General features: G+C 42.9%; 1 protein-coding gene across 1 annotated transcript in view; it reads right to left on the minus strand.

Annotated features, from left to right (window-relative positions):
• The window catches only part of CNTNAP5 (contactin associated protein family member 5), a 414,335-nt gene that overhangs the window by 53,267 nt on the left and 341,336 nt on the right, over positions 1 to 19,732 (minus strand). Inside the window, exons 15-17 of the mRNA XM_084643956.1 lie at positions 12,555 to 12,682; positions 12,233 to 12,403; positions 9,322 to 9,540 (exon numbers count right to left, since the gene is read on the minus strand). Of these exons, the coding sequence (XP_084500082.1) occupies positions 9,322 to 9,540; positions 12,233 to 12,403; positions 12,555 to 12,682 (518 nt within the window). The remainder of the gene's footprint in view (positions 1 to 9,321; positions 9,541 to 12,232; positions 12,404 to 12,554; positions 12,683 to 19,732) is intronic.

Here is a 19,732-nt window from a genome sequence, read left to right on the forward strand (position 1 = left end):
TGAGAACAGTCTAGAGCCATCCTCTTTGGAACCCCCTTTCAGGTAGTTGAACGCAGCTATCAAATCCCCCCTCATTCTTCTCTTCTGCAGGCTAAACAATCCCAGCTCCCTCAGCCTCTCCTCATAAGTCATGTGTTCCAGTCCCCTAATCATTTTTGTTGCCCTTCGCTGGACTCTCTCCAATTTATCCACATCCTTCTTGAAGTGTGGGGCCCAAAACCGGACACAGTACTCCAGATGAGGCCTCACCAATGTCGAATAGAGGGGAACGATCACGTCCCTCGATCTGCTCGCTATGCCCCTACTTATACATCCCAAAATGCCATTGGCCTTCTTGGCAACAAGGGCACACTGCTGACTCATATCCAGCTTCTCGTCCACTGTCACCCCTAGGTCCTTTTCCGCAGAACTGCTGTCTAGCCATTCGGTCCCTAGTCTGTAGCTGTGCATTGGGTTCTTCCGTCCTAAGTGCAGGACCCTGCACTTATCCTTATTGAACCTCATCAGATTTCTTTTGGCCCAATCCTCCAATTTGTCTAGGTCTTTCTGTATCCTATCCCTCCCCTCCAGCATATCTACCACTCCTCCCAGTTTAGTATCATCCGCAAATTTGCTGAGAGTGCAATCCACACCATCCTTCAGATCATTTATGAAGATATTGAACAAAACCGGCCCCAGGACCGACCCTTGGGGTACTCCACTTGATACCAGCTGCCAACTAGACATGGAGCCATTGATCACTACCCGTTGAGCCCGACAATCTAGCCAGCTTTCTACCCACCTTATAGTGCATTCATCCAGCCCATACTTCCTTAACTTGCTGACAAGAATACTGTGGGAGACCGTGTCAAAAGCTTTGCTAAAGTCAAGAAACAATACATCCACTGCTTTCCCTTCATCCACAGAACCAGTAATCTCATCATAAAAGGCGATTAGATTAGTCAGGCATGACCTTCCCTTGGTGAATCCATGCTGGCTGTTCCTGATCACTTTCCTCTCATGCAAGTGCTTCAGGATTGATTCTTTGAGGACCTGCTCCATGATTTTTCCAGGGACTGAGGTGAGGCTGACTGGCCTGTAGTTCCCAGGATCCTCCTTCTTCCCTTTTTTAAAGATTGGCACTACATTAGCCTTTTTCCAGTCATCTGGGACTTCCCCGGTTCGCCATGAGTTTTCAAAGATAATGGCCAATGGCTCTGCAATCACAGCCGCCAATTCCTTCAGCACTCTCGGATGCAACTCGTCCGGCCCCATGGACTTGTGCACGTCCAGCTTTTCTAAATAGTCCCTAACCACCTCTATCTCCACAGAGGGCTGGCCATCTCTTCCCCATTTTGTGATGCCCAGCGCAGCAGTCTGGGAGCTGACCTTGTTAGTGAAAACAGGCAAAAAAAGCATTGAGTACATTAGCTTTTTCCACATCCTCTGTCACTAGGTTGCCTCCCTCATTCAGTAAGGGGCCCACACATTCCTTGGCTTTCTTCTTGTTGCCAACATACCTGAAGAAACCCTTCTTGTTACTCTTGACATCTCTGGCTAGCTGCAGCTCCAGGTGCGATTTGGCCCTCCTGATATCATTCCTACAATGACCTCCCATGTCTTACATACAACATGCCTGTTAATACACCCCCAAATGGCATTAGCCTTTTTCACAACTGCATCACATGGCTGATTCATAAGCAGTTTGTGATCCACTGTAACCCCCAGATCCTTTTCAGCAGTACTACTGCCTAGCCAGCTATTCCCCAATTTGTAGTTGTGCATTTGATTGGAATATAACATTTGCATTTGATTTGAACATAATGGCTCCAGTCCCTGGTTGCAGCTGAGGAGCAAATGGTGCATCTCAGGATTATGAGAGGAATGCAAAGAGAACTCTACATCACCTCTGCCTTCTGCCAGTTCTGGGCTGCTCTGAACCAGGCTTGTCCCCCGGCAGAGCAGTACAAGAGCTTTATATGGTACAGTCACGTCTCTGGCTTTGTATTCTCTCTTGAAGATTATGAGGCTAGAACATGCCCCTATCCTTGCACAGGAATGCAGGGAGCTTCCGTCCCTTTTGTGCTAGTTATGGCCATGTTTACACTGAGCGGAAAATGGGGACTGATCTTTCTACTCACCCCTGAGGCAGAAAATACCCCCCAAGGGAATAGAGGAGGAGACAAGGACATGTCCTCACACCCCAGCCAGCTGAGTGGGTGTGCTGAACTATCCAAACGAATAGCGTAGCAATTTCACTCCCCTGAATCCTCAGGAGGGACCATCTCCCCTTCTCCTCAAGAGCATGCAATGTTCTGGCATGACCCTGCATGGCCCTCAGTGCCAGGCTTAGCACAATTTATACAACCTGGCCTGCAAGCTTGTTCCTTGTTTGCCCTTTGCACTCTTAGTGACATGTCTCAGAATCGATCAGAGGAGTATACACAGGTGCAGCAGGTATGAAATTCAATGGGCGCTGAGCACATTATTTCCTTGGAATCCTTTGAAAGCCCAACCCTTGTGGTTATGAATTTACTGAGGTGCTAATAATTCAACACTTAGGGTCATAGACTCATCTGACTGGCAATGCATACTCTACCTGTGTGCATGCACACACACACACACACACACACATATAGAAAATCATATTAGTAGCATGCCACATATGCCATGTGTACTGACATATATCAACTGCCCTTCCATTATTATAGCAATCACAGTTGGAAAAGAATCCTTCTGGTACTATCTAGGTAACTTGTACAGTATATAAACCATGTAACCTAAAATCTATTATTAGGTCAACACCTTTCCACCTCCCCTATTAGGCATAATTAATAAGAACGTTGTCCTAATGAGGAGGGACTGTAATTGAGTGCAGTATGGCCACCAGTGGTATTGTTAGATGGTATTGTCATAATGAGGGATGGAACAAAAGCAGAAACTTCACTCTGAATCCCTTCACCTTTTGTTTGCGGGGTGTGTGTGCGTGTGGAGAGATTGCGGGGTTTGGATTTGAACACTCCCCTGTGTTTTCCCTCCTGAGGATGAATGCACAATTGGAAGGGATTATTTTCCAGTTTCCGCTTTGACTGCATCCAATACCTCCTCAGGAGAGAGAGAGAGTATGTATGAGGTTTTGGCACTGTCCACCCCAAACCCTAGAGCTGCTGCAGTTTCCAACCCAAAACCTAAGCCCGTGGCTAAGATTATTCTGAATCTGAACTCTGTGCTTGCTCCACCGCTCTATAGACACTGTCTCTGGAGCACACCATACTGAAAGACTTTCTAAGCATTCATGACTGACGACTGTCACTTTGGCTGTGTGGAAAAGGATTTTGTTTTGCTCTGGGGGCAGAGTTAAAGCACAGAATTTAACACAGAAGCAGTAATATAAAAACTGTGATTCCAGTAGTTTCCTTCTTACTCAAGGCCCAGTGTAGAAGTAGCTTTAGTATTATTTAAAACTTGGGAGGAAACATCCCAACTGCACAAAGCACACATGAATATCCTCCTGTCACCAGGATGCAGCGCTCACCTCTCGCGAGTGCCTTTGGCTGAGTGTATGTGTTTGTACTCTCCCTCTAATTGCAGAAGGTCTTCGGCGACTGAGTCCTCTGGCCGAGTCACACTCTGTGGAATGAGACCCGCAAAACAGACCCGTTGCGGGGTAAACAGTTCAACAGTCTTTACACCATCTCCGCGATCGAGCCATACCCACTGGGTTTCCTCCCTGGAAGCAACGTCTTCATCCTCTCTGGGCCTTTCTGGCCCCAGCTCTCCAGCTGGGCCATCAAGTACTTCAGGCCCACTTCCAGGGGTGTATCAAAGTCCAATAGAGTCCAAACAGTTCACTATGTCTGGCCCTATTCAGTGGTCTTCAGTCTCGTCTTGGAGTGTCAGGCCTCTCCCCTGTGGGCTTGTCCATGTCTCCGGGTCCCAGCCCAGGGACGCTATGGATAGCAGCCAGGTACCACTGCTTCCCTTTCCGCTCTTTGCTATGCTGCTACAGCACCATGGGCCTCAGCACCTTCACCAATGGTCCACCCTCACCTCAAGGCCTGTGATGAACAAGTCCCACCAGCCAGCCAGGAGCTCTCTTACTCCCCTGCTCCTTGCCAGCAACTGAGTTGTCCATGGTACTACAGCTCCCTTCAGCTAGCCAGGAGCACCACTTGTACTCCTCTAGCTCCAGCAAGGAACTACCTCTGTTCTGAACTGCAGCTCCCTTTACATGGGTCTGCAACCCTCTGATTGGCTGCTTCGTGCAGTCTTTCCCTGATTGGCTGCCTCCTGCGCAGTCTCTCTAGGCCAGTTGGAAGACTAAGCTCTACTGCTCCTTTCTGGGACGGGGTGTGGTAGGACCCTGAAGGCTGCAGCAGGGGGCCTTTGCCTAGTACACCCCACTAAACCTCCATGATTCACTGACTGATTGACTGGGGAGCCCACAAGAGCCCAACAACAATTTCATACATAAGCTAAGTGACAGAGTGGAATTCCAAGTAAAAGTAAATGCTTGTATACTTCTCCCTTCCCACCCACCCCCCCAAAAACAATACCTGAGGACATTTTAGGAAAGAAACCACACTAGGGACAGGAAATGCATAGCAGATGTAACCTCAGGAGGCTGCACAAGCATCTGCTACTGTGAATCAAGAACAAATGAAGAATGGTAGAGCTGAGTTGCACTGACAACAGGTGGAAAATGCAGAGGCAAAGAAGAAATGTCATACTGAGCCTAGTTTCAATGTGCTCCTCTATAGCTGATATGAGCATACACATACAGGAGCTGATTCTTACATACACCACTTCCCCTTTACAATGCTCTGATAGCATAAAGGGGGCTTTAAAGTGGCCAGAAATCGCTCCCTGGGTACATCCAATAGACAGCCATGTGAAGCAGCCTTAAGGTTTAAACCAGGGTTTGAGCAGGCAGTTGCATGGACTCAGAATACAAGGAACACAAAGGTAGCTTAATGCTACCTGAGCCTGTTTCCCTAAGCCGAGGAATAGCATGACTGACATTCAGGCCAATGCCATGTACATGGTACCATGTCTCTGGATATGGAACCATAACAGCTGCAATAGCCAGTTAAAACGAGCAAACTGAGAACTGAACTTTACTTGAAAATCTTATGAATGAGCTGAAGCTTAAGAACATGCAAAGCACAAGGGTTAGAGTGGGAAAAAAATATCATGGTGGGACCATCCTTAAATTCTACTCATGATCTCAGAGTGGCTGGATTTTTCTGCTGAAATGATCAGCAGTGAAACATATTAACAATATTGACACTTGAAGTGTGGTCATTAGACTCCAGATTTAAGAGTTCACTGAGACAAACAGGGGAAGTCCACACCTCAGTCTCTGAAAGACATCCTTGGAATGGGTCGGTACGTGAGGGTCCTCTGCACAGCAGACACTTAATTTCTGCAGAAGAGAACGGCACCGCCAGAGCAGTGATACATAGGATACACTGCCAAATCCTGGCTAAATACCACTAATAGCTCTATTAACATTTCTGAAAAAGGCTTTGGTTCAACATTCCCACAAACAATTCTGTAAATATCACTAGGTAATAGCTATTTTATAGATTGATTTTAAGCCAAACAACACAAAACCCGAAGGGGAAAATCATGCCATTGCTTACAATCCTAAAAGCATAGCCTTTCATGGGGTATGAGGGCAGGATCTGTCCCTAAAGTTACATATGGTAAATAATAGACATTATTAGCTTAGCTGGTGTAAACTGCCATAGCTCCATTGAAGTCAAGCATGGTTTGTGCAAACATCTCCCCAAGTCCAAAATTTTGCCAGTGAAATTTCTCAAGGCCACTAGAAACTAATCTTAGACTCCAGAATTCATTCTACTTGTGTGATCCAGGCCATATTTAAACTTCAACCTGTAGAGATAAAAGATTTTGTCCCTTCTCATTCTGTCTTTATTAACATCTCCGCAGGTACAGAAGACATTATACTTGGAAAGCTACACTGGATACACATTTGTTCATCATAACAGTAGTATCTTATATTAACATACACCTTCCATCCAGAAGGATCCATAAATACTTCCAGAAGATAAATAAACTAAATTAAACTTTGATGTTGAGTCTTGTTTGTGAGAATTGCAAAATACTTGAATTCATTCAGAAGGGATGATAAAAATAAAAGATATTAAATCTTGATGACTAGCCATCTCCTTCATGGAAATGAAATGCTGAGTTTAAATTAAATAAAATAGGAAGATTAATTTAAAAAATATTTGTAACATTTTTTAAACAGCAAATCGTGTCAGCTATATGGATTATTAATTAAGCATGTGCATACCGATTATGGCAACCCCTTAATCTTAACTGGTATGCAGAGCATTGCAGATGTAGAAACAAATATATTGTACGCAGTGTTGTTGTAGCCCATGTTGGTCCCAGTATACTGGAGAGAAGGTGAGTGTGGTAATATCATTTATTGGACCCACTTCTGTTGGTGAGAGAGACAGTTTGAAAGCTTCAAGGAGTCTGGTGGCACCTTAAAGACTAACAGATTTATTGGGCATAAGCTTTTGTTGGTAAAAAGCCCCACTTCTTCAGGTGCACGTGCATATGCACCTGAAGAACTGGGTATTTTACCCATGAAAGTTATGCCCAAATACATCTGTTAGTCTTTAAGGTGCCACCAGACTCCTTGTTGTTTTTGTGGATACAGACTAACACAGCTACCCCCGATAGTTTAAAAGCTCGTCTCTCTCAGCACAGAAGAGGGTCCAATAACAGATATTACCTTGTTTCTCTAAACAAATATGTTGTAAGTTACATGGGGAACATATCTTATAAGAGAACATTATGTTTGGCTGCTTTTTTCCTTTTACAATTAATGTGGTTTATTAATTTGTTGGTTTTTCTTTTTTTTCATATGGGATGAAATTTACTTCACACGATTCAGGTCTTGTATCAGCCTCTACCTACCAGGAGTTAGCGTGAGTCTTTCATGGGAAGCAGATTATTTCACATCTGCCTACTGCAGGGTTTCTTCCACCTTCTTTTAAGGCATTTGGAGCTGGTTATTGTTGGAGACAGGATACTAGATGGATCACAGGTCTGATCCAGTCTGACACATCTTATGTTCCTATGTAGAAAATCCCAAGCAACCTGCACTGCTTAGGTCCATAAGGTGGCTGAAATGGTCTGTAGACAGGGTCTTTCTAAAGCCAGCCAAAAATCACTATCAATGGCATCAGCTTTTAAGTCCCTTTTCTTCATGGTTAAGTCCCAGAGTCTTCTGCAGAAGCCTATCTACTCCCTACAGGGCTACACTCCCCAGGCCATGGGCTTGTGAATCACACATTAACTGTGTTGTTGCACTTCAACAGAGCTTCTTGCTGATCTTTTATCTCAGGAACTGGGAGACAGCTAACCAGTCACAGGTGGGGGCTAAGCCTAACTTCCTTATAGATCTGTCCTACACTATGACAGTCTTACATGGGCCCTCTGAAGTTCAGTAAATTCCCTCCATGTTGAAAGCTACTAGGGCTTGACTTCAATATGTCTTAGCACTTAGGATGGTAAAATACCACTGAAACAATGATAGCTGGTTTAGTGGGGTATCTTTTTTTATATGTCTTCCCATCCAGAAGGATCCCAGCCCCACTGGACCCCGGTTTTATAAGCATCTCATGGAAAACTGAAAAACTTCATAAAATGTAGACTTTGTATAGTTGGGGGAAATCCCACTGCTAGGCTAAGGTGGGCAGAGGCATTTCAGTTAAATAGAATTTCTTAAAGGGCCAGAATGCATCATGTATACACAGCCCTGAGTATGGAGAAGTGTGCAGCCACCCAACTCCATCTCAAAGGGGAGTTCTGTGATAGCTAGAGTCTGGCTATTGTATAAGGGATGCGAAGGGGAAAGGCTCCTTGTCCTCTCTGCTTCAGTTACCAAAAAAGGTAGGAGCAACTGAGCCCAAAATTGGAGTTTGGGTGTAAGAGAGTTGGGCAAATACAGTAAAAAATAATATGCACATAAAATGTCTGTTTGCCTCTTTCAGTGTATTTACTTTGTCTGTGTTCATAGCTCTTTTGTGCTTGCTTTACATGGATATTCTCACAAATGAGCTTACCGGCGGGAACGTTTGCCACAATGAGCAGATTTTAAGGAACTATTACAGATTATTTGCAACTTTGCCAGAAACTTGCATCCAAGAATTATGCCTCTCCTGTTAGGGTACAGAAACATACTATCAGGTTTCAGAGTAACAGCCGTGTTAGTCTGTATTCGCAAAAAGAAAAGGAGGACTTGTGGCACCTTAGAGACTAACCAATTTATTAGAGCATAAGCTTTCGTGAGCTACAGCTCACTTCCTCAGATGCATATCGTGGAAACTGCAGCAGGCTTTATATATACACAGAGAATATGAAACAATACCTATTCCCACCCCACTGTCCTGCTGGTAATAGCTTATCTAAAGTGATTTCCAGCACAAATCCAGGTTTTCTCACCCTCCACCCCCCCACACAAATTCACTCTCCTGCTGGTGATAGCCCATCCAAAGTGACAACTCTTTACACAATGTGCATGACAATCAGGCTGGGCTATTTCCTGCACAAATCCAGGTTCTCACATCCCCCCCACCCCCATACACACACAAACTCACTCTCCTGCTGATTGTCATGCACATTGTGTAAAGAGTTGTCACTTTGGATGGGCTATCACCAGCAGGAGAGTGAATTTGTGTGGGGGGGTGGAGGGTGAGAAAACCTGGATTTGTGCTGGAAATCACTTTAGATAAGCTATTACCAGCAGGACAGTGGGGTGGGAATAGGTATTGTTTCATATTCTCTGTGTATATATAAAGCCTGCTGCAGTTTCCACGATATGCATCTGAGGAAGTGAGCTGTAGCTCACGAAAGCTTATGCTCTAATAAATTGGTTAGTCTCTAAGGTGCCACAAGTCCTCCTTTTCTTTTTGAGAAACATACTATGTGACCTGTGTGTCCAATCAAAAGAGCTCAACAGCTAATCCTCACAGTGAGCTGATTGCAAAAAGCTACAGAACTGGAAATATTCAGATATTGTTCAACAGATCATTTCAACAGGACCTACAATCGAGGAAATCGTTGTCTAAGCAGTCCCTCAAGCGCAGAGGCTAGGGTTCTGGAGGTTTTGACATGGTCCATGCAGGTGGGTAAAAGAGGTGGCAATCCTTATTCTTTTCTCCCAACTGCATGGCTATAAAAAAGCAGGGCACTATCTAGCTCAAAGATGCCAAACCTCAGTGGCTAGAAAAGTTATGGTACTGGTTTACTATAGACAAACGTTGCAAACAACTAAAAATTGCCTTAAATGGTCCCTACCTACAAAGAATTGGCTGTTAAGCTGCAAACGAAAATGCCCCTCCGCAGGTGCCTCCAGAATCTTTTTAGGAAGGTTATCCACTTGAAGAGATGTTTGCTTGAGGTTCCTCTCGGCTCGGACATAGTGCCACTGGTTGTCATTCAGAGGCATGGGAGACTGCACCGTAGCTTCCATAGGCCCGTTTCCAACATCTATGGAGAAGGTGATCTCCTTAGGGGCTGGAATGGACAAGGGTGAGGAAGAGATGAAGGATGGAGTTAAATATCTGGTTTTGACAACAAAGAACAGTCTGTGAATGAAGGCTCCGTTAACTATTAAACTAGCAAATAACATGGCAGCCGAGACATAAAACTCATCCCACAGCTCACTGTTTGGTTTCCATTGTGATTACAAAGGGCTGAAGACTCATTGATTATACCTGACTTTAAGGCTATGCCAATGTTGGTGCCCAAAGAAAACTAGTTTATTCTCTCCTGAGACAATTAACCACTTAGATGTCAAGCATTGCACAAAAGTATGATGCTGGCAGTTAAAGCTTCCTCATGCCAGCAGCTGGTAAAGGGCCAACCTGCCCCTCCCAACATAGCTTTCTAACCATGTATGCTTAATAAAAGACCACACTAGGAAGCTGGATTTTAAGTGTGTAATGGGAGGTGTCTGCTCAAAGCCGTTGGTCACATGGGTAGATCTGATCCTGGTGGCAGGGTAAACATCATGAGAAACAGGAGTTAAGTGACAGTCTCAGAATAGAGGGGCATATGTTGCACATGCTGAGATACAAAGGGATCCTAGTGTGCATCTACATTGTCAAAAAAAACCCTCAAGTGACGAGGAATCTCAGAGCCCAGGTCACCTGACTTGGGGTCACTGGGCTCACACTACGAGGCTAAAAACAGCAGTACAGACGTTCCTGCCTGGGCTGGAGCCAGGCTCTAAAACCTTGCTTGAGGAAGAACATCTATACTGCTGTGTCTAGCCCTGTAGTGAAAGCCGGGATCAGTTGACCTGAGCTCTGAGACTTGCTGTTGCGGGTTGGGTTTTTTTGGTTTGTGTTTTGTAGTGTACACCCCTTGAGGGACAGAAGCGTAATCAAGAAGACAGGGTGACATAAAGCGGTTCAATTTGCTCTGATGGAAGTCAATAGGATAATTCCAACAACTTTAATGGGAGCAGGCTTCGACCACAAGTCTTTGATATTGTTGTTACTGAATTTATTCCTCTCCTTAAACTACTGCATACACCAGAGACTGAAAGTACCAGCTTTGCGAACTGCATGCCAAACAGAAGGTAGTGGATTGAAAATTCATGGAAACCTGTTGTTTCAAGTCCAAGAAATTGGATAGATCTCGTTTTGGAAGCTGTTGCTCAGGTACTTGAGTTAGAAAATGTTCTATGGGGATAGGTAAAAAGATCTATTCTGAGCCTCTGCATCTGCTAAAAGGCCAATTCCTTTCCAAGCAGCTCATCTTTGGAGCTTTCTCCATACAAGCCCTCTAGTCTACAAATTCCATCTGGCTGCGAGATACACAGCAAGATGCTGCTAATGAGGAGTCCAAGTTAAAAAGGAGAAAACAACTCCAAATTTCCCAACTTTTCAATAATTAGTTGCTTTGTGAGCATATGTTTTGTCATGGGCTGATGAAAGAATTTGCTAAACAAGCATCTAAGCGGTTTGTAGTATTTTGTCACAGTTAATGTCAAATTGTCATTTTTTTCACATCCCCAAGAATGATATACAATACACTGAACTATAACCAAATTGGACTTTGATGTGCAATTAACACTAAATCATACATCATTACCTTGTGATAATGCACCATGACATTTACCACTGGTTTAATGAATCAAAGGGCCTTGGGGCCTTATTTTATTAAATTTTATGTTGAGGTTATTATAACCATATTATAAAATGGATGGCACTCAATTCTGCATTTTCTCATCCTGACAGAATTGGGAACAGAGGGGTCTTATTTCACTTCAAAGCCACAAGAGTTTCCCCCGTTAATATTCTAGATCAGCAGAATAAGAGAGAGAGGTTAAACCTACCAATTAGCTGTTGCTATTTTCCCCCCATATATAAGTTGAGCTGTAATTACAATTCAACCACTAAGTGGGCTTTGTGGTGTTCACAGGGCCTAACAGGACAATTAATGGCTCTCACTATGGGTTAGAGTCCTCACCATACTCTTTGTGGGCCCTCAACTCTCAAGACATCTTTGTTTTAACACTATTTGCCCTTGTCTAAGAGTGTTTTATGATGGGGTGGAGAATGACTAAACAAATGATCTCATACTGTCAATTTCTTGACATGCACAAAAATTTAAACTCATCTAATTCATCCCTACCCATGAAGGGGTTAAAATTATGAGCACAGCACTTGAGAATGAGTTGTGTTACTGGCACTGAGTTAAGCAGAAACAGTAAAATGGCATCCTCATGTTTGAAATGTAACAATAATGAATAATAGGAATTATTATAATGGTTTAGTATTAGCATTCCAGTAACACCAATGGGCTTCAAATGAGTCAGGGGCCCCATCCTGCTAGGTGCTGCAGAGTCATGTAATAAGAGATAATCCCCACTCCAAAAAATTTACAGTCTAAATAGACAAAGGCTTTAAAAAATAAGTATTATCTCCATTTTGAATATGGAAAACTGGAGGACATAGAGTTCAAGAATGTTGTCCAAGGTTCACTGCGTGTGTGCATCAGTGCAGGGAATTGAACCCAGATCTGCTGAGTCCCAGCCCAGGGCCTTAGCAACAATGGAATCTTTACTCTCCAGAGATCATTTTGTCCTATCTACAGTCATGCTGGACATTAGAAAGACATCATGAAGCGCTTGCTTCCCATCCCTCCACCAAACTAGCTGTATAGAATGAATATGGCGAATTCCAGCGTTGACACTTACAGCTTATTTCAATGCGGATGAAGTCCTTAATCCCAAGGTTTTCCAGGAAGACTCCAGTCATAGCCGTGGTTTTGAAGAAAAAGGAAATGTCTGCGCTGAACTCTGCATGGAAGGTGGGGAAGTGAAGATAGGAGGCCTCTGTGTTGAAGGAAGCTGCATTCCAGAACTGTCCTGCAAAAGACAATGCCCTTCTCTATAGCTAACTGGCACAGGGCCATGAGTGAAAGCCACATATGTAAAGATGCCTTTTTATCAAATATTTTTAAAATAACTAGGATGGGACATGCTGTACATCTGGAGATTGAGAAGAACTGGTACTCACTGTCTCCATGGCAACGCAAGGGACCGATTCTCCAAACAGCCTCCGAATTAGACCTGTTTGTGTCAGTGATCACGAGTTGAGTTAAAGGCAAATGGTCTTTGAAGGAAAGAAGGCCAGTATCATTTGTCCTGGTTATAGCAAAGAGAAAAGCAAATGAATTGAGGACATATCCTTCCCATTCCTTATGTGAAAGAATATTTGATATGTGTTGACAATTTCTGATTAAAGCACAATTGTTTCTGTAAAGTTACCTAAAAAGCATTCCATATTATATATATATATATATATATATATATATATATATATATATATATATATATATGAACGGCCCCCAGAATACCTTAGAGCAGCCTTAAGGCTGCTTTATTCATAGATTCGCAAATTATAAGGTCTGGGCACCTGGTGAATCTTGGCATTGCACCAGGCCTCTCTTTGAAATGGAAGACACGCTTCTCTTAGAGCTCAAGTGGCTCCTAGCAGTCTTCTGTGTCTTTTTGCAATGAACTGCAGGAGAGGAAGAGAGAATCTCCTTCTTCTTGGAGAGGAGTCCAAGGGCCTGTCAGTTTTAGAAAGCAATGCCGCCCAAAAAGGGCAGTGCTTGAAGCCTAGAAAGTGCTGCATGACCTTGGTGGCTCAGCACCACAATTAACTAGTAAACCAGAAATAAAAACTGAAAACAGTGAAGAAAACTTAAGTAAAGGGTACATAAACTATTAACTATTTAGGGGATTAATGAAACAAAGAGCTAAATACATCAGGAAAAAATGTGAGCAGAACCACACGGGGAGTTCCAAAGCTGTCCATGAGTGCAAAGAAGGAACTGGGGGCCAGGGAACAGAGTGGCACTTTTCTTACACAGCCTTGGGAGGGGCCCATGAGGAGATGCAGGACCCAGTGTGCACCGCCAAGATGGGTAGTGCTGCTGATGGGTACCATACATGCACCTGAATGGAATACACATCTGCATCAGCTCCAAGATTAATTCATGATACCTCCTGGAGCTTCATCAGTTAATGCCCGTAAAGAACTTTGAGCTCCTTGCATGGAAAGTGCTATCAGCACAGAATGTACAATTGCATTATTAAACGGATGTGTACGTCATCTCAGCATGCACGTATGACCCCAGTACACTGTGTATCTCACCATGCAACTCCATTAACAAACAGAGAGTACATCATGCTCCAAAGTTATCTTTAGTAATTGAAAACAAATGCTCTTCTAGACCACATTATGAAAATTTAGTTCTTTGGACAATTGCTGGAGTAACAGTGTTTGAGGGATAATGTAGCTGTTGGCCTGTTTAAAATGGAGCACAGGTAGCCTGACCTGTAAATGATAAATAACTAGCTTGATGGGAACATTATGGGACCATTTTTCATCTTTCTGTATACTAATAAAAGGATACTCACAGAAATCTCACTCTCTGGCATCCCAGTAGCCTGAACCATCATAAACTGGTAATCTCTAGGTAGCAGTATTCACATTTTGTTCTGACAGATGGTAGAACAGTGGTGTCATTAAATATAATTTCTTCTCATATGGTCCCCCTACTGCAATGTTTTCTACTTGTATATTAATAAAAAACTCTGGTGGGGTCTGAGTAGCTCGAATACTCAGTGCAATTTTTCATAAATACAGTACAGTTTGAAAAAATACTGCCTTCAGCAGATGTCAATGAACAGCATGGGAAACGGACCATTATAATAGGTTTCCATTTGAGAAAATTTTGAGTCTGTGTGCAGGGCAGATCATTAATAATCCAACAGAATACAATTTAATTAGCATATATCTGCCAACTGCATGCAAAAATGATTTACTGAGTACAATAATAGTGAGTTACAGTAAATAACAAACAGCAGAGGGGGAGAGAGTTAACAGGGGAAGATAAGGTAGAAAAGACATATTCGCAGCTGGAAGAAAACAGACAGGGTCACAATCTGTAAGGTATGGGATTCTGGACACCCTCAAGGCCCCGTCATTGTCAATGGGAATTGAATGTGCTCAGAGTCTCCAAGGAAGGCAGTTCATAGAATCAGAGAATATCAAGGTTGGAAGGGACCTCAGGAGGTCATCTCGTCCAACCCCTTGCTCAAAGCAGGACCAATCCCCAACTAAATCATCCCAGCCAGGGCTTTGTCAAGCCTGACCTTAAAAATATCTAAGGAAGGAGATTCCACCACCTCCCTAGGTAACGCATTCCAGTGTTTCATCACCCTCCTCGTGAAAAAGTTGTTCCTAATATCCAACCTAAACCTCCCCCACTGCAACTTGAGACCATTACTCCTCGTTCTGTCATCAGCTACCACTGAGAACAGTCTAGAGCCATCCTCTTTGGAACCCCCTTTCAGGTAGTTGAAAGCTGCCATCAAATCCCCCCTCACTCTTCTCTTCCGCAGGCTAAACAATCCCAGCTCCCTCAGCCTCTGCTCATAAGTCAAGATGGCAGGAGCTAAAGAGGAGAAGGTTCTTACGGCCACAGTGACAAGACCGTGGGAAGAAAAGAAAAGCGAGCAAGCGAGCAAGGATAGCTTTATAGTTAAGATGCTGGCCAAAGACACAGGAGAGCTGGGTTCTGTTACCAGCTCCCCCACAGACTTCCTGTGTATCACTGGCTCAGTTTCTCCCTCTGTCAAATGCAGGCAATAATGCTTCTCTAACACACAGGGCTGTTGGGAGGATAAATTCAGTAATATACGCTCTAATGTATTGCTTACATGAGTGGCTTTAACGTGGAGGGTACAGCTGCATCTTAAGAATGGATCTTAGTCAGAGAGAAAGACTAAGGAAGTAAATGGACATGAGTAGCGTTGTGCAGAGTTTCCCATGAGAGCTGCACCTAAACTGACAATGAGCATGTCTCCGCAGGGCTAACTAGAATATGTTTCAATAACCAGAACTAGCAAGAGCATCTGCAATACAACCTGGTGACCCCCAAGAAGTTGACAGGTGCTATGGTGATCCTATGGAAAAATCTTTCAGTCATATGCAGAGCCCAGGGGGTTTTGAGTGGAAGAAGGTGTGAACAGGCGAGAAAGGTGAGACGAGAGGTCAGAATTCCCTTGCCACTGAGGCAGATGTAAGAACTGTCCCTAAGGTGCGTGAGGGACAGTGTAAAAGTCCAGGAAGGATCTTAAAAGCATGGCAGGTGATATTTGACTGGTCCTGAAGCAAAAGGGGAACCACTGGAGATCTACAAGGATGAAGACAACATAAATACACTGTATCAATAGAAAGCAAAGAAATGGTCTTGCATTTTACACAACTCTGAGCCTCAAAAATGCTCTCCCTTTTTGCATCAACTTACAGATTTTAACAACCAAACCTTCTCAGGCAATAAGCAGCAGATATTAGCTATGTTACCTGGTACATTTCCAGGTTTATATGATCATTTCCTTTCCCATTGTTCATTTGGCTTTTTCATAGATCACAGATTTTAAGGCTAAAAGGGACCATTGTGATCATCTAGTCTGATGTACTTCACAAGCCACAGAACTTCACCAGTAATTCCTGTATCAAGCACCTAATGTCTGTTTCATCTAGAGTATACCTTGTAGAAAGAGATGTAGCCTTGATTTAAAGATTTCCAGTGATGGAGAATCCACCACACCTTTAGATAAATTGTTCCAGTGGTTAATTATCCTCCCTGATAAAAAATTGTTCCTTTCTACCCTGAATTTGTCTAACTTCAGCTTCCAACTATCAAATTGCCTTACAATTTTTTCTCTTAGATTGAAAAGTCACTGACTACCAAGAATCTGTCTCTTAGGGAGATACCTGTACACTGTGATCAAGTCTTTTTTTAAAAACAACATTTTTTACAGATGCATTCTCTGTGTCGGAGGTGACCAGCTGGGGACATAGTTAGAAGAGTATCGCTGGATCAAACTGGCTTACGCATCTGCCACTTCCCCTGAGATCCGCTTCTCCTATTCTTCCACTAGTATCATGAAGTTAGTTCTTTATTCAGTAAATGTGTTGCCAAGTTAGCTCTCTCTGACTCCTGTTATCATGGTACAGGTTCCATGGGGTAGGATTGGTAAGTCTGGAGTGTGAGGGGCTCTCTCTAGAGTGACTTGCTGAAGTTGAAATACTAGAGTCCTTCTGATATGGCAAACTCAGAAACATCCTCCAGTCCACCTGGCTACTATAGAAGGGACTGCATATCATTCTTCAAGTAAGGTCTTGTCTACACCACGGAGTTAGTTTGATGCTAACTATGGAAGTGTCTACTTAAATTTTGCTCCTGCCAACATAACTGCCCGGCTACGCCAACATAATAACTCAACCTCTACGAGTGGCGTAGAGTCAAGGTCAACAGAGTTACGTCAACACAGTGTCAGTGTAGATACTGTGTTGCTTATGTTGACTATTACTGGCTTTCAGGAGCCATCCCACAATGCCAGAAATGGATAGTACAATCAATAAAAGCATTCCTGGTGAGGACACGCACTACTGACACAAGCAAAGCGTAGACGTGCACAAATGATGTCACTACTGCAGCGGCTATATGCCAACATAAATAAGTTGACTTAATTGTGTACTGTAGACATGGCCTAATAAGACCAGAATTAGCAGTTGGCTTAGATGTCTGGTTGGATATGACTTAAAATCAACATGCCTGCAAGTGCATATTCTTTTTCTACAAATCACTAGGTTCACTCCTCCCTTTATGACTTTTCTCTCACTTTCTGTTTCTTTCAGTCTGCTCTGACGAACCATTACTTTAATCTGCAGTGAAGACGAGAGGTTAGAAGGGAAAAAAAACCCTCTGCCTGCTTCCCAAAAGGAAACTACAGTAGCACTGACTGGTCTCTGCTCCTGAGCTGCAGTAAGGAGTTTGATTTAACTAAAAGGAACAAGAACGGTTGTCTGATTTTTCCTTTCTACAGAACCCATTTTATTTCATGCTAAGGCAAATTAAATGCATCTAGCACAGTCTTCCCCTTCTAGCATAATATACAGTAGGCTAACTTCACAGTTCCAATCCCAGCAGATTTCCGATTCAAATGCTCATTATGTACCAGAGGTCAGTTTTCTAGCAGAGAACTAAAAAGGCAATCTTCAATAAGCATGAAATTTCCTATGTTTGGAAACTCTTTGCAAAGTTCAGGGGCATTGAGTCCCCTGTTAGTCCATAAGCAGGCAATGTGCAATTTAGAATTGCACAAAATAGGAGCTGTGTTCCAATTTTCTAGTGGGCAAAACACAGTTTAACTGAATAAACCCTCTAAGTTTACCCTGTTTGCAGCAAAGAAACTAGGAGAAGAAACCCCCACTCTATGTAATGTGATGCAAATAGATTCTAAATTCACATTGTTTTCTCACTGTGCGTTGGCATGACCTGATAGCATGTTGGCATGGGAAGCCCTACATAGCGTGCAATCTCAAAACTTCACCAAGACGATCTTTTGATGAAATACCTGCTGCTCACAATCTGAGTAATGGATGGCCTACCTATGCACTGCTTGGGGGATTTAAGGGACAGGCTCCTCGGGGAAGAGGATTCTTTTTATTCCCCTCGGTATAGTTTTACCAAAGTGTTCTTGACGCACATCGCTCCCTTTATAATGGGTGGCAATCACAAGCACGAACTCGACGTACATGATTTTTCTCTTTAGAAAATAAAAATTATGAAAAGAAAAAAAAAAGATGAATCCGGCAGTTCTTTCATTATGGGACATGGTAAGGAGGTCACAATGAGCATGTAACTTATTCCAGACATGCACATAAATCAACATTTATACAGACAAAAATGTCTCTGAAATGCCTGAGAGGGTTAAAGGCATGACTGGCTTTTAGAGCACATTGAGCGACTGATAATAGGACAGTTGGTACCAGCTGTCCCAGAAAACATAATGTCTATTTCATTATTTCATATCCGACTCGATTCAATAGCATTTTCACCACTGTAAATCAGGAATAACGCCACAAAGCCAATCAGGTTGCAAGGGTGAAAAATTGATCTGAGATCACAGTCAAGCCCCCAGTTTTTGTTTCAATTCCTACCAACACTGAGCAATGCAGAATTAAATACCATGGCAAATAACTGTGAGACCGTTAGAAAGTAGTACGGTTACAGAAGGGGACTGCCTCATTTCCCCAGGAAACTCTTTGGTCCTTCTCGGAAAATATGATGGGTGGAATATAGAGCTACAGCTTTCAAAATGTCCCTACCATGTATTGATCCCATGAACAGCCTTGACCGACAGACTGTAAACATGGGAATTTCCTGCTGAGCCACGACATTTTCTGTCAATTTGACTGGAAAGACTGAGTTCTCACCAAACTTCAGACATTACTGTTTCAGAATAAACAGATCTAGATTTTTTGGAGGATTCTCAAACTTGGAAATTTATCTCCAAATTTTTACTCACCCTCTCCCCATCTTGATGTAATGTAATACTTTTATTCTGCACTATCTTTCACCTAGTTATGAATAGACAATGTTTTTCTCTGTTCCTGAGAATTAAGAAATAGGGAAAAGGAACACAGAAGAAGCTTATTCAACTCAATACTTCCCAATACTTCATAAACTTCCTTTCCTCTTTCTGTATCTTTTCTAGAGTTTCCTGTGGGAATCTTTTCAATGTATTGGGTTATGGTTGTATGAAATATTCATCGATTCCAAGGCCAGAAAGGACCACTGTGATAAGCTAAATTTGACCTCCTATGTAGCACACAAACCACATAACTTCCCCTAAATAATTCTCAGAGCAGATCTTTTAGAAGACACATCATGATTTAAAAATTGTCAGTGATGGAGTATCCACCACGACCCTTGGTAAATTGTTCCAATGATTAATTACTACACTGTCAAAAATTTACACCTCATTTCAAGTCTAGCTCCAGCTTCCAGCCATTGGATCATACATTTCCCTGATAGACTGAGGAGCCGGTTATAAAATATTTGTTCCCTGTGTAAATATTTATAGACCGTAATCAAATCACCCCTTAACTTTCTCTTTGTTAAGCTAAATAGACTTTAGCTTTTTGAGTCTATCACTATAAGGCAGGTTTCTAATCCTTTAATACTCAGAGTTCTTCTCTGAACCCTCTCCCATTTAATAACATTCTTCTTGGACTGTGGGCACCAGAACTGGACACAGGATTCCAGCAAAGGTCACACCAGTGACAAATGCAGAAGTAAAATAATCTCTCTACTCCTACTCAAGAGTCCC

The sequence above is a fragment of the Lepidochelys olivacea genome (assembly GCF_965140295.1).
Source record: "Lepidochelys olivacea isolate rLepOli2 genome assembly, chromosome: 11".
NCBI classification, from domain to species: domain Eukaryota; kingdom Metazoa; phylum Chordata; order Testudines; family Cheloniidae; genus Lepidochelys; species Lepidochelys olivacea.